General features: G+C 35.8%; 1 protein-coding gene across 1 annotated transcript in view; it reads right to left on the reverse strand.

The window, feature by feature from the left end:
* Positions 1–350: 350 nt before the first annotated feature.
* Positions 351–15,864, reverse strand: part of CEP135 (centrosomal protein 135) — a gene marked incomplete at both ends in the record, with an annotated part of 33,700 nt that continues 18,186 nt past the window's right edge. Inside the window, 8 exons of the mRNA XM_082314964.1 lie at positions 351–372; positions 2,253–2,399; positions 2,810–2,914; positions 7,226–7,428; positions 8,423–8,632; positions 9,595–9,780; positions 11,625–11,735; positions 15,417–15,585. Coding sequence (XP_082171090.1) covers positions 351–372; positions 2,253–2,399; positions 2,810–2,914; positions 7,226–7,428; positions 8,423–8,632; positions 9,595–9,780; positions 11,625–11,735; positions 15,417–15,585 — 1,153 coding nt within the window. The remainder of the gene's footprint in view (positions 373–2,252; positions 2,400–2,809; positions 2,915–7,225; positions 7,429–8,422; positions 8,633–9,594; positions 9,781–11,624; positions 11,736–15,416; positions 15,586–15,864) is intronic.

Below are 15,864 nucleotides of genomic sequence, written 5' to 3' on the forward strand. Positions count from 1 at the left end.
AAGAAACTTCTGTAACCATATGAGATAAGCAAACAGAAATAAAACAGTAAAATGAAAACAAGAGATTGTCATATCAAGTACTCGTTTCCTTCTTATAATTGTTATGTTTGCAAAATGGTAACAAAACTTAGCCAGCCTTGATACAAAACCTGTCAAACAGCCAGCAAAAAACAGTCACCCCAGCCAGATGGGAATGCAGAATTTTCCAAAGTGGATTACTTCGCCAGTTCCCAGAAACTGCAAAGGTAATCTCTGATTTGGAGAATACAGAGGTAGAACACAAGTCAGCCTTCACAATTTTCAAAAAAAAGTCCTTGTAACAAGGTATACTTCAGTTGCTCAAGTACTGGTTATTCCTTGAAGCTCACATTTCTGGTGGAGAAAGAAAAAAAACTCAAAATAAAGCCATCTATTATATTTTACTAATGAATATTAAGATAAAAAGTAATAATTAGATGTAGCTTCCTCATATTCTCTTTTGTTATTCCTGAATATCAACTATTAGCATATCATCAAAAACTCTACATTCAGTTCATTGACTCATTGCTGAAATGCTTAATAAAGTAAATGTGAGACAAGGAGGAAGAGAAAATTTCTTGAGAAGATTAAATCAGATTAGAGAAAAAGACAGTTGTAACACTACAGAACAGTAGCTACAGAGTACCCTTTACTGTGGTAAACTCCCAGGAAGGAATAAATAAGTAGGGTGAAAGATGGTGATAGTACTACTGAGATCATTCTAATGTAATAATCCATTGATAGGTTTAAAAGGCAAGATAGTAAAAAATTAAACTGCATATGAATTCAGTTGTTAAAACCCGCTTTTTTTAAAAATACATACTTCATGAAAATGGGATATTTTCTGATGGTACAGAGCTGTCATTGTTAAAACTAAGTACACATAGTAGGATCAAAATAGTGTATTCTACATGGTATTCTTCAAGTATAGCAACTGGACGATTTTTATTGCTCTTAGGACTCACTGCAAAGCAAGGAAGACTAAAGACAACTCTCTACTGATGATGCTCATTCTTAGAAATATATTATCTATCATTATCTCAGTCAAAATGTTGATTTGCAATATAAGAGGGTTTGCCTAATGGCTCACCAGTAAAGCAAAAGTCATAACTGCTGTTTCATCCCCACTATCAATATCTGATTTGCTACAGTTTCCTTTTTTTTGCTTTGTCCAAAAACTCGCAGAAGAGGAGAAAAGTTGCTGACAACATGGATCATGCCATGCTGACCTCAGTTCTCAGGAAACCTGGGTTTTTGTTAACAAAAGTAAGCTTAAGAACAAGCTACATGTATTTACCAACAGAAATAAAGTTTAAAATCTTATCAGAATTCTGTTTCTTGGAGTTTAGCAGATAGATAGGTAAGATTCATGAGCTGTTATAGTATACTATATAGCGGTTATAGCACACATATTTCCTAAAACAACCACTGTTTATCTCTCCCTGTCCTTGCATTCTTCGCTGCAATTTATTATGCACTGTAGGACAGACGGGATATAAAGTCAACAATCAGGCCTGTAACACGTAACTGACATCATCTAAATGATCTCTAAACAACAATGATCTCTAAAAGAACAAAACTGTCAGTGCAAATGAACAGGTGAGAGGTTGATTTTGATTCCTTTTTTATGGACTCTAGTGACCGCAATCGTAGACATTCATAGCATTCAAGCACTAACAATGAAAAATGCATTAATTATTTTTATGCATTTGTTTTGGAGATAGATTCAGCTACTGCGTAGGGTTCAAATGCATTTTAGTTGGACTGTCTCCTGTGGAGTGTCTTTCCTTCATTGCTGTACTTGAAAAAAATTCATGGCATTTCTCTTAATATGAACCATTCACTGTTTGGAGATAACTATTAACAATAACAAATTGGCAATATATACTTGGATATAATTAATGGTAATAATAAGCAGGCAATATATATTTGGAAGCTGTCAGCTGGTGCAAGACCATTAACAAAAACAGGAATGGGAATCCTGTTTAGATGTTTTAGAATCCTGTTTAGATATTTTAGAATCCTGTTTAGAATCCTCCAAGGACATTATATGGTCTTTGGAGAGCACTTTGCATCTACGGTTTCCAATCAATATTTTATAGTAGGGAGTCAACAGAAGAAGAACTTAGAACCACCTAATGTGTGTAAGAATTTAATATAAAAAAAGTATTATTTAGAAACAGTTTAAACCTAACTCGTAAACAGAAACAATCTGCTAAAATCAAACTGCTTACTTTTCAGCTGCTGCTTGATCAGTTGTCCTTACAATGGTACGTTCTGGAGAATGTGAGGGAGACCTTAATGTTGAACTGAGAGGAGGTGAAGCACGTAATGATGACGTAGAGAGACCATGTCGACGCATTTCCTGAATTGCACGCTCTCTACCAACAGATAGCAATTTCAGTTACATAACACTTTGGTACTGCAGCATGTTAAAGGAAGAAAACATAACTTTTTTTCCCCGTATTTTTACTTGGTGATTTTCACGATACTTTGCAAAGAGCCTTGTTTTCTTGTAACGTTACTCAACTTTCTTCTTGTTTTCATGAGAAGGGATTTTTTTTTAGATGCAATGGTAAATTCACAAAATTTACAAGGGAATTCAGAAACTGTATAAGTTTTTTTGTCTTTTTTTAATTAAGCAGTTTTCAAGATAAGAATATTAGATTTTGCATGACAACAGGAACACAATTTTCCATAAAAGTTCCTCACTATTGAAAAAAGCAACAGTTTTAAAAGTGAGAAAGAAGAAATGAGAAGAGTCACCTCACTGAAAAAAACAGCATCTTACCGTTCAAATCGTTCAGTTGTCAGTTGCCTTTTTAAAACGTCACAGTCAGTCTGCAGCTGTGCAACTTTACTTCGAAGTATGGGAACCTCTCTATTATAGCTGCTTCTAAAAAAAAAATTATGAGAAGCAACAAAGTTTTCTTTGAACACCATCAGCTAGGAACTTAGACGAATTAGAGCAAGATAAAACAAAAATAGATACTCAACATGTTGTTTCACACAGACCAAATCAAAGACAAATTAGAAGCAGCAAGAACCAAATGAATGCAACAGAACGTTTCTGGAAGAACCTAAGGTGAGAAAGAAGTGAGAAGCTGGCAAGCCTCTCACTACATCCTTACTACAATACATTTTCTTTTTCAGAAGAAGGTAAACACAAACATGTTTTATAAAAACAGACAAAACAATTAAATCATGAATTTATTGATTTACTATTCTCTGTTGCAATGCAAGATGGTCTTTATGTGTACACTTAAAAAAAGAAGAAAAAAGCAGTAACTATCCACAAAAAATATAAACATAACAAATATGGCTTCAGTAAAAATTATATCAAGTAGGCTGGAACTATCTGCCTAGCAATGAACACAACTGAATCAAATCTAAGTAAAAGCTGTATTAATGCAAGCTCAGACCAGCAAAACCCACAGTCTGAAAGCTTGTCAACTACACTCTTGGTATTTGGGTCCAACTGTTTCAACTGCAAGAAACAAAATGAAAAGCAGCCTTGGAAATCTTAAGTAACATAATTAAATATACTTCTTAGCAAATCATCAGCTTGGACAACTCAATGCTTGGCTGAAAAATATCATTAATTGCATTATAAAGCAAGCAAAAAAAAAAAAAAATCACTGAGTGTAAAATAAGTTGTCTAAACCAGAATCTAGACAGCTATGTGATTCCATAGAGTCTTCAAAGCCATGTGAGGTGGAGTGCTCAAAAGTCACTTCTGGAGAAGCAAAGATGTACTAGTTTATTGCTAAAGCACTGGACTTGAATTCTGAAAAGTGAGTTCCACTCCTAGCTCAGTCACAGACTTTCTGTCTGGCACCCGCTGGTCTCTGACTCCGGGAAGACGCAAACTACTCAAGAGATTTGATCCAAAAAGAACAGCAGAATATTTTTTCCTGTGTTTCCTATTCATCAGTAAAATTCCTAGAACGGTATCTTGATCCAGTATGCTGAGAACAGACGCAGAAGACAAGAGGTCTTGATGATATCTTATTCTAAGTCCTTCAGAGACAGGCATATGCTTTCAGGATGGAGGTAAGAATTCAGGGCCCAATATCATTATTGTAAAACAAAGAAAGAAAGCAAACAGTTTTGTGAGTTCTCAGGTTATTCCATGTCAATGACATTTAAACAAAATTAAGATCATGAAGTAAATCACTCAAAAATTAAGAAATATTTTAATTTGGAACCCCTATGCACAGTAATTATCATATAATAAGATTACATGATGATATACTATTTTTTCACAGGACATCTGTCTCTTTCACAGTAGATACAGATAGCTCTCAACAAGTAGGTTAGCTATTCAATATTCTCTGTTTATTTAATACTTATTCACTGTAGAGCATTTACTGTACTATCACCCAAATAGCACTCTGAGTAACACAACCACTTATTCTTCACAGAGGTCAAAATTACAGCACTGGAGAACTTCACAAGTTAAACTTAATTTTGAGAATGCTTCTAAAGTCAGAGGTTGTATCAGTACCATTTTATAAACAGAGTGGAAGTGCAGGCGCAATAAGCCCAAAACTGTAAATGTTCAAAAATATTGATACACTATTTTTGTTAGTTAGAACTGAAATTTTGCCAAGTCAAATGAATTGTTATATTTCGTAAGACACAAACATAATTGTCACATACTTCAGTCACAGCTATGAGCATTTAAAGTTCCTGTTCTTTAGACTGCAACTACTAAAAACTGAATAGTAGAAAATAAGGTATATATAACTAGTTTTCACACCTGAACATTTGCCTAGCAACATGCAAAACCTTTGAGATAAATGGGAAAATAATTCAATAAACAGCCACTATTCCTCCAAGAGAACATTTTCCTTCTTCCTGCAATACCCCATCCTATTAACAACGCAAGTACTGACACTTAAAACAAACAAGGAAGGAACCCCAAATGTGTGTGGAAGAAAAATTGTGAAAAAATTACTATGAAGTTATTTAAACAGAGTTTTGTAATGTTTGTACACAAAGAAGCTAAATTAAAGTTAAATTAAAACCTCCTTCTTTCCCCTTTTTTTTTATTGTAACTTTCACGTTTAATTTCATAGTCAGGACACGCCATTAGTTTATGTTCTTTGTATGCAGTTAACTTTTTTCCCCCAAGTAAACAAAAGTCAGCAACTCTAAAACATGAAGCAATGAGTTGCACAGGAGTGATTAATAGTGTTATCTTCTACAGATCCATTGAGATCACCACTACTTGAGGTGGACCATCGTCAGTGGTAAGTTGTAGCCTTTATATAAATCAACCAAAAGCGTTTTTCTTGCACATTTGCATCACCAAGTTACAGATAGCTTTTAACTGTTTAGGTATGCTATGTTCTATATCTCATAAGGAAGCATTATCTGTCCTTTTACCTTCCGTACACGACTTTTTCCTTAACAGTTAATATTAATAGCAGCAGAAGTACTTCTGCTTTTTTAAAGCACTATGACTTCACTATTTATTATGTAAGTGATTCTTACTTTAATCAAAGTAAGGACAACAGGCATCTTCAGTAGGTAAGCAATTCTCATTTAGCATGGATTTAATCTACTTGGTATTTTTTTTGTGAGCAGTACACATATGTTAAAATTTTACTTTCAATTTGGTTTGAGATGCTCGATGAATCCACATTGTTCTAAAGGAGTTAGGACTTCAGAAGACTCTCTAAGATAAGAACATAAAACATAGTTCAAGACCAAGAAAATTTGTGTTCTCTGAATAATTAAACTCGTTAAACTCTTCAAAGCCAAATAACAGTACGACGTTTTGCTTAAAAAGCCGAGTTGAATTAGATTTCTTCCTGAAGCTAGGAAGAAAATCAGAACCTGTGAGAGAGGTGGTTATATATTTTGAGAACTGATACACTCTGATGCAAAGGTTAAATATCCAAATGATATTGCAATGCATACATATATTTATAGATGTACTCAACAGCTAAAAAAATTTACAAATTGTCATGGGTTGGCTGGTTCTGTGGTGGAAATAATGTCTGCAACAGATCAGCTACCTTGCCATTAGGTAGTTGCGTCCACTAAGAGGCTCAGAAGGAAAGGGTTTTAGTGATTGCACTGAAAAGATGGCAGAGTTATACGAGACAAGTGAACTTCAGGAAAGGTATCACCTCCTGTGCCTGACTGATGTGAGAAAGAGTCATGACCAGCAGAGAAAGTGAAGCAAACTTTCTGGAGTCAGATGGGGACAAATCCAGAGAGAAACTGAGTGCTTATTCTCAAGACTGTGAAAACTCAGCAGGGCTTTCCCTCCTTTTAGAGTACGTTTCCTTCGGAACTCCTGTTCAAGTTTACTGCTTGTACTAAACTGATGTCCACCAGAGTGCTGATTGATGAAAGCAATATGAAAGATCTGTAAAGAAACTTTAAGTAAACGATGCCATGAAAGGCCAAAAGACATTGCTGCAAAAATCTGCTCAGCCATACTGAACATCAAGAATTTGACTTGAATTTGAACAGGAGCCAAGAGTGCGCCATGGCAGACACGAGGACCAACCGTGTCCTGGGGTGCATCAAGCACTGTATTGCCAGCCGGTCGAGGGAGGTGATTGTCCGCTCCACTCTGCACTGGTGTGGCCTCACCTTGAGTACTGTGTGCAGTTTTGGGCAGCACAGTACAAAAAGGATACAAAGCTACTGGAGAGTGTCCAGAGGAGAGCCACAAAGATGGTAAAGGGTTTAGAGGGGAAGCCATACAAGGAGCAGCTGAAGTCACTTGGTCTCTTCAGCCTGGAGGAGACTGAGGGGAGACCTCATTGCAGTCTACAGCTTCCTCACAAGGGAAGGAGGAGGGGCAGGTACTGATCTCTTCTCCCTGACGACCAATGATAGGACCCGAGGGAATGGCGGGAAGATATGCCAGGGGCATTTTAGGTTGGACATTAGGAAAAGGTTCTTCACTCAAAGGGTTGTGGAGCATTGGAACAAGCTCCCCTGGGAAGTGGTCATGGCGCCAAGCCTGACAACATTCAAGAAGCAATTGGACAACGCCCTCAGACATATGGTGTGAATTTTGGGGTTGTCCTATGCAGGGACAGGAGTTGGACTCGATGATCCTTGTGGGTCCCTTCCAACTCAGGACATTCTATGATTCTATGACTTTGTGAATAAGTGTTGTCACACAGAAAAAGTTTCTTTGTAAACCACATAGCACATACATACACTTGTTAAAACTTACAGTTTGCTCTCGGCGAGTGTTAGCTTGTCTTTCAGTAACTGAATTTCAGAATCTTTCTCATGGGATGTTAAATGGTTCTGAAATTCTTTGTCTCTACTAGTAGCCAGCAATGTTTCAAGATTCTGAACTGTAAGTCTTTCACTGGATAACTGCTTTTTCAGCAGCTCTGCTTCTGATTTTATATCTTCTAATTCACCTAGAACCTAGGGCACAAATTTTATACGTTATTAATACACTGGTTTGCAAACACACAGAGTTCTTTTTTGTGAAGAGTTGTTATAAAAACTGAAATGATTGGAAGTTTCATAAAAATGAATAGGAAACTGGCTCACAAAACAAATTAAAGCCTACGATTATTTAAAACTATACTTAGTTAAAAACTATGCAAGCTGTACATCTGTCAAATGTTTTACTGGGAAATGGATTACTGAGTGCTGGAAATGCTTAGGCAAGTACCCGGAACACTAATTGGCTTTTAACAGCAATAGGCTTTTGCACAAGTACAAAAATAGTATTTACTACACTTCATTCTATTTGACTAGGTTAGCTCACAATTAGCTTCTTGGCTTTTGCTGAAAATGTAGGAATACTTGTTTTCCTCATCAGTTCTATGAATATAAACAAATTCTGTGGGGATGAGAACTACTGTTCTCAAGGTCTTGAATATTACAGTAACAGAAAGCCTGATCAAGACACCAAGTAAAGACACAACAATCAGCTGTAAACAAAAAAGTTCAGAAATTATGGATATTTAGAACTGTTTAAAATATTTCAAAATATTTAATGAACTTCAGCTGAATCTAAATTTCAATTTAATTGAAAAAATCCATTAGAGAAAAGTCTTTAATATCTAAATAAGAACTGCACTATTCACTTTTTATAAAAGTTGAAAATTTGAGTAAATTAAAAAACAGTACATAAAACCAAATAAATATAATCTTTGTCTGTGGTATAGCAAAAACTACTGCTGCCACACTGTGCAGTGATAATGAAGGAAAGAAAATCCCTTTTTTTGTACAAAACCCACAGATATAGATCTGTATACTGCAAAATTTATCATTTATATATAAATGCAAAATTAGTGATGTAAATTAACTTACCTTGCTCTCAGAGGTAATTTATTCTTTTCTCTAAAAACCATTAAAAGCAAAGGAAGATATTTTATTATAGCAAATTAAATTTGCCTTTGCTGCTTACCCTTTCGTAATCCATGCTTTTGGATGTCAGCTGTCGAGATAAAAGGTCTTTGTTAGACTCAAGTTTCACACAGAGCTCCCTCACAGAAGCCAGGTCCGCCAACAGAGAAGACTTATCCTGATTTTCACGTTTAATATCCTCTTCCAGTTTGGACGCATTTTTTGTAATGGAGGAGATCTGAGATTCATATGCTTGATGTGCAATGATATGCTAAACGAAGACAAATATGGATACCCCTTCAGTGTTAAATGTTAACAGTTGTCTGTTGGATAACAGGTTTTTTTAAGTTTACTTTCTTTCCTCTTCAAAATTAACTTTCCCTATAAAATTAACTTTATGTTACATTCCTTTCCTCTCCTCTCCCTAAATCACAGTTAAGAACAACTAATAAACCATCTCTGCAATTTTTAATCACCATCTTGAAGAATTATACAAGTACTATACAAGAGTGGAATGAGGCTGGATTCCAGCTTCAGCAGAGAATTAAAAGCTTAAGACACCAAAAATACAATCTATTTTTTACTCAGTTTACAATATTAAAGTCTCTTAGTCTTTTTGGCTTAATAAAAGCATGAGACAAAATATGGCCAATTCACAACTATTATACTCTAAAACTTCCTTGATCTCCATGAAGTTATTGCTTCTAAAATATAAACCTCATTATTTTCTATGATATTGGTCTAAGTTTCAGTATTATGGAATCCTGATTCTGGATTTGGACTACTACTACCAGTTTTTTACCTTTACTCCAGCCACCAATGCTTCAAATACTTCACTCAAAGCTTCAAAGAAATGTAAGAACTAAGCTTACAAAATACTCATAAAGCTAGCTGACAAAACACTCATAAAGCTATATGCAAATACTTTGAAGCAACTAAACAAAAGGTTCTTACAGAGACAATAATATAATAGCAATGATCACCCAACAGAAGAGATCAAAAAATATTAAAATATATGGTGTGATCTTAATTTTAGGAAAGCAGGGAAGGGAGAAGGAAAGCATATCTAACCAAAATCAGTCACTGTTTCAAAAACTCAGTGTCCACATTTGAAACATTCACGTATAGGAATTATTTTCCATTAAAGCATTAAAAATAATATGTCGACTTTATTAAAAAGCACTTGAATGTATCCCACTTTCCTTGACAGAATTTCATTGCATAAGTTACTACCTCTTGAATCTCTTTTTCCAGAAGTTCTACTCTCTCTCGAAGATGTCTCCGATCGGTATCTACAGAAAGGAGTTCAAGTCGTATTGAGCTGCTTTCTCCTTCGGCTTGATGAGCCTTCATTTCCCACTCTTCAGCTTGCGTATGGAGCATTCGGAACTTCTCTAATAATTCTTGGTTTTCTTTTTCCTAGATGAAACAGTAAATCACTCTGCAATGATCAACGTACCTTCAAGTTGCTTGATCTTATTTCATGCCTACTCTCTACAATATCTTTTTTGTTTTCAGAAGAATGTAGATCTTTCTCCATTTTCTTAATCCCACTATCTGGCAATTACTAAGGGGCATCATCCCTTTTGCAAGTCCAAATAGTAAATAAATACAGTGATGGCATTCAGTTTTATTAAATGGAAGTATTTACATTTAGCAGTTGTTAATGAGTTTCAAGGCTCCCAGGAGAGCGGTTATTTTGGATCTCTCTGCATTGTCAAGGGTCACATTACTGAGATGTACTGATTCTAGTGCTGCCCTTTCCAAGAAATTCCAGCAGGAGTCCATTTTCAGCATTTCTACTCACTGTGCTATTACAAATATTTATATTACAGCAGTGCCTGAAAGACTGATAGCCTATTCGGGCATATAAACCTAAGCAGTCTATCATAAAAGTACAAAACTGCAAGCTTTAGTGCTTACAAGTTATGCAGTGATAGAACAAATGTTGCTTGTGAATTTTAATTTGGCCCAACTGCAAGTGCATATTAAAGGCAGTGATTAATTTCTCTTATTTAGCTCCATTCCCTTCTTCCCCTGTTCATGTAATGCACAGCAGGGTAAGCATGTTGCTAGTATGAATCAGATTTATCTAATGAGGAAGGCTACTGTTTTTGAAATTCCTTCTGTGTTTTCTGCAGAACTTGGAAGTTGCAGACAGAATGAGGTGGGGCATTAAGAAACAGAAACTCATGATGAAGCAAGTGAACACTGTGCAGAAAAGTAAATCCTTGTCTCCACAGGCAACATCCGGATGTAATACTAGACAAAGCCCTGAAACCAACCTTTCATAACTGGTCACTGGCTGTATATTCTACAGCTTCTTGGTACCTGACTTGAATAAGTGGATTTTCATTTGCCAAAGATAAGGCCACACCTGTAGCTGAAGTGCTTTGGACATATGATATATTATAAAATTCTTAAAAACTAAACTTCAAGTGTTTTTAATTGAGAATTCTAAGCTAACATACTACTGACCTTATTTTTTTCTCTATGCTTCAGTTTCTACTTGTAAAAAGTGGTTCAATTTACATGCATTCATCCAGACATGCAAGTCAAAGTCAGATCAAAACTCGTTCTCTTCTATTCAAAGTCACATAATAAATTTGCCAGTTCATGTTGTCTTGACATAAATGCTATATGTTTTAAATGATTATAAGTTTTAATTCACACGTCACACTTTTGAATCCAAGTATCAGGATAAAATATAGGAGCACTGTTTTGTCACTACAGCAAAAACTCTGAACTCCTATCATTCACAGAGAAAACATTCCAATGGGCTATATTTACACTTTCCAGCAGAACTACATACAAAATTTCTCTTTCTAAAAAGTGTAAAATATTAAAAACCACCATATAAGCTGCTTGTTGCCTACAATCATGAAACAGTACCAGATATTTTACTAGTTGCCTTGTCAAAACTCAAAAAGCAAAACAACATTCAAACATGATTTATTTGTCATTCTCCAGTGTTATGGCCAATTGAAACATAATCAATGAAATTGTAACATGCCAGAATTTATCAGTGCTTCAGATATAAGGTTTTATATGAATCCACTAGCAGCTTGAAACACTGCATAGGAAAGAAGGAAAAAAAAAAATAAAAGAAGGAAATGGGACAGGGAGGGAGAACAGGATCCAAACCATACATTTCTTAATTTTATTTATTGTATTTTTATTGTATCTTAATGAAAATCTGTTACACTCTAAAACCAATGGATTTATTGAAAACAGTAATGACTGCCTACAGATTATACTTTTACCTTTGAAGCCATCAAGGTCTCAAATCTGGAAACTTCAGTTATATAATTGTGAACCCTGGTTTTCATTTCTTCTTTTTCACGTATTGCATCTTCAAGCTCCGTGCTGATAGCCTAAAGAGATTACATAAAGGCAAACCAGTGCATTAGAGTAAATTAATCACTATATATTACTGTATCAGACTAAATAAAAGTAATTGCATATGCCCTAATTTTATTCTATTCTACTTTTAAGTAATTTAGTCAAAGCCCTTTGGGATTTGTAGGGTTCAGAAATATCCCCTATTACCTTAGATACACCAAAGAGTTTTCCAGGCAAGAATAATCACAGAAAACAATGAATATCATACCAGTTCATAAAATCTGCAGCTTCCCTGATGACACACCCTACTGATCTTTGGAAAATTCAACATACAGATGTTTGAGAGCTGGGATTTTTCTAGCCTTAAGAGTCATTATTCCTGAGTGAAGGAAAGTTTTGTGTCACTAGAAAGTCAACTTTATAACAACAAAACATTTATTTTAAAGTAGAATTGCAAGATAAAATAACTAAATACATTATTAAGATCATATTTAGACATCAAAAATGCACCATGGAATTTGTTTGAGATGTTGGAACTGCTAACTCTGGCCCTCTCAGGTTCAGCTCTCACCTTTCTCTGAGTCCTCCAGCCCAGAGAGCCACAAAGGCAAGTATCTTCTTCTATACCCTCTATCAAATGTGGGAGAAATAGAGGATATTGCCTTATTTCTTCCCCTTCTTCTTTTTGTGGTATATTAATGTTCATTAATGGAAGCCTTTGTACAGTATGCCTTATTTAGCATATGCTGAAATCAGTCTGCTTGTCTCAGTAGTAACCTTCCCAAGCACACTGGGAAAGCTTTAGTTATCACATTATGATAATATTTAATATTTCATCTGGTTAGATACCTGTGAATGGCATCTCTAATTTCAATAATACACACACATATCTATGTACTGTAACATAGGTTTTGCCAGAACTATTCAGGGTACTACATCACTTAAAACATCTTGCTATATTGTACTTCCTAGCTTCAGACTCAGCCGGGTTGACTGAGGTGAATTGAAATACATGGTTTAGCTAACAAGGTCCTGATTATTTCTAGTGTTGGCATTTACAGTGAATTCAAGCAAACTTTTGTATCTCAGCATCAAAATTGTAAAAGGCATTTGAGTTTCATGATGAGCTGCAATAGTTGTACTTGCTATACAAATTGAATGTAATGAGTTTCAAAAAAATTCTGGGCTAGCTCTTTAAATCACATTTACATATTCTCTACGTAGTCTTTCCAATGTTTAGCCCAATAAAAAATGTTACTTACCCTATAAAACACTGGACATCTTTGTTATATATTGTCCATATGCACATTCTATTGTACAGGACATCCATGTCATGCACTTGGAGCTGGGAGGCTTTTTGTCAGCAGTAACCAGCTGGTGCATAAAACCAACTCATTATTCCTCAAACTATGTGTGTGTGATTAACAAGACTGAATGCACTTCAGGCTCTCCAAGCCACGGATCTCAGACCCACAGAATTCCAAGGAAGAAGAAATGGAGCAATGATGATTGGGAAGAATGCAAATGGACATATACTATAAGCCCATTATGCTGTTGAAAGAATGAGCCTTACACACCAGTGGCTGGTTTAACTTGCGGACCAGGAGAACATCTCAAGATGAAGATGCCACAAGAATAATAATGATGATAATCATAGAGTCACAGAATGCTTTGGGATGGAAGGGACCCTTAAAGGTCATCTAGTCCATCCCCCCTGCAACTGGCAGGGACATCTACATCTAGATCAGGTTGCTCAGGGCCCCATCCAGCCTGTCCTTCAATGTTTCCAAGGATGGGGCATCTACCACCTCTCTGAGCAACCCGTTCCAGTGTTTCACTACCCTCATTGTAAAAAATTTCTTCCTTATATCTAGTCTGAATCTACCCTCTTTTAGTTTAAAACCATTACCCCTTGTCCTCTTGCTACTGGCCCTGCTAAAAAGTCTGTCCCCATCTTTCTTATAAGCTCCCTTTAAGTACTGAAAGGCCACAATAAGGTCTCCCCACAGCCTTCTCTTCTCCAGGCTGAACAATCCCAGCTCTTTCAGCCTTTCCTCATAGGAGGGATGTTCCATCCCTCTGATCATTTTTGTGGCCCTCCTCTGGACCCTCTCCAACAGGTCTATGTCCTTCTTGTACTGAGAATAATCAGTTTAATTCACTGAATCTCTTGACTATCTCTGTCTTGCAAAATTTTTATTTAACCTACACCATCAACTTGAGGTAGCTCATCTTTCAATAAAATAGTCAATGATACTCTACGGAAATAGGTAATTCCTCAAGGCATTAAAGATTTTATTTCAACTTTGATTCTGTAACTGACGTAAGTTTAAGTCGTGCCTTTAGAGTACGCACTTTAGAAGGAAATGTATTTAGCCATCAGCAGCTGAGATGGACTGTATACCTCCCAAGTGGAAAGCTGACCACAAATACACATGAACCAACTCAGAGTCCACTGGGCAATCATAACCCACTTCCCACCTGCTTTTTGGCCTAAAGCTACTGACGGGCTAGCTGTTAGCAAGGAGGTACATTATAACTCTAAACTACTAGAGATAAGGAAAGATGAAATCATATAAAACTAATACAAATAAAAATATATAACATAAAACTCTGCAAGCAGTCAAATAAAGTACCTGAACAGAATCTCCACAAAAACCAAAACCCAGACAAAAAAATGCTGCAGCTGAACTCTAAGATACCACCTCACCATGACACCTACCTTACCAATGCAAAGACAATCCAATAAGAACATTTCTCCAGGGAAATAGATGGCACCTTTGAATTCACCATCTAAAAACCCCACACAACCTTGACACAACGGAAAGGGAACCCCTCCTATTCCCATCGACTATGCATCCTTATCCATTCCTGAAATCAGGAAACAAATTCAGACTATTCATGACTATCATACCTTAAAAATAAGTTTTCTTCAATCCCTCTGTCTTGTAGCTTTTAAGCCCTCTTGCATTTTCTCCCCCAACATTAACCTTTCCCAATTCATCAGTGAAAGCAAAGTTCCTGCAGAGCAACACACATGAATGGAAACTAAACTTGCCAGAACTGGAAATTAAAAACCTGCCAATACCTCTTTACAGCCACCATAACCGAGGCTCATAGAACACAAACATTAAAATCTACATTCCAAAACATTCTAATCTCGAAGTGTTGCATACCTCACTCAACACATCTTCATGGAAACTAGATGGATAAAACTAATGAATCACTATGTACCAGAGCGAATTCAGATGTGCTAGCAATCTCCTCCCTCTCACTTTCACCTGACTAATAACCTGACATCTGTTTTTGTGGTTTCTTGCTCTCTCTCAATAATCCCTGTTTCACAGATAATAAAACAAAATTTTTACCAATTAAATACCAACTACCAAGTGATATAACCAATTAACATACTTTCATTATAGTATAAACAATTATGTCCAAGATTTATTTTATTTAGATTTTTTTAATCTGGGGAAGGGTGACTAAACTGAAAGCTTGTCTGTTTCTCCCCCACTTTATTCACTACGCCTAAGTATCTAAAGCAATTGCTTTTACAATTTCTGCCCAGTCATTTTTAATATTCCAGTGTTCAATAAATACCAATAATGAAACATACCATATCAAAATTGAGGATATAGAGGTTTTGATGAACCACTATATGTAAGCAAGCAGTAAATAGTTTAATACTTTAGTGTTACGTACTGCCTTCGTACCTGGTTTTCTCTGGCCATTGTAGCTAGGTCATCTTGCAATCGTCTGTTTTCTTTCAGAGCCATTTCCTTTATTCTTCCTGTTTCTGCAAGCTCTAAGTGGGATGTATCAAGCTGGTGATGTAAGCTAGATATCTCACGGTCTCTGTTGCTCAGCATGTCCTTCATCTGGCTATCAAGTGAAAAATCTTATTTAAGTTGTTCCTGCTTTTACTATACCACATACTGCTGAAAATGATCAGTCATCGATTTTGGATATGCAAAAGTTTGTGCGCTTTTTTTTTTTTAAATGGTAAAATTCTTGCTCTCTGAAGGCTGACAAACTGACTCTAAACATAAACATAAGCTAAGGATGTAAAATGTCAATATGCACAAATAAAATGGAATTAATCTTCAACTTTGAAGATGTATCTGTAAGATGTATCTTATTACACAAACAGCAGTTACAGAT

Source organism: Platalea leucorodia (assembly GCF_965183815.1).
Source record: "Platalea leucorodia genome assembly, chromosome: 6".
Classification (NCBI taxonomy): domain Eukaryota; kingdom Metazoa; phylum Chordata; class Aves; order Pelecaniformes; family Threskiornithidae; genus Platalea; species Platalea leucorodia.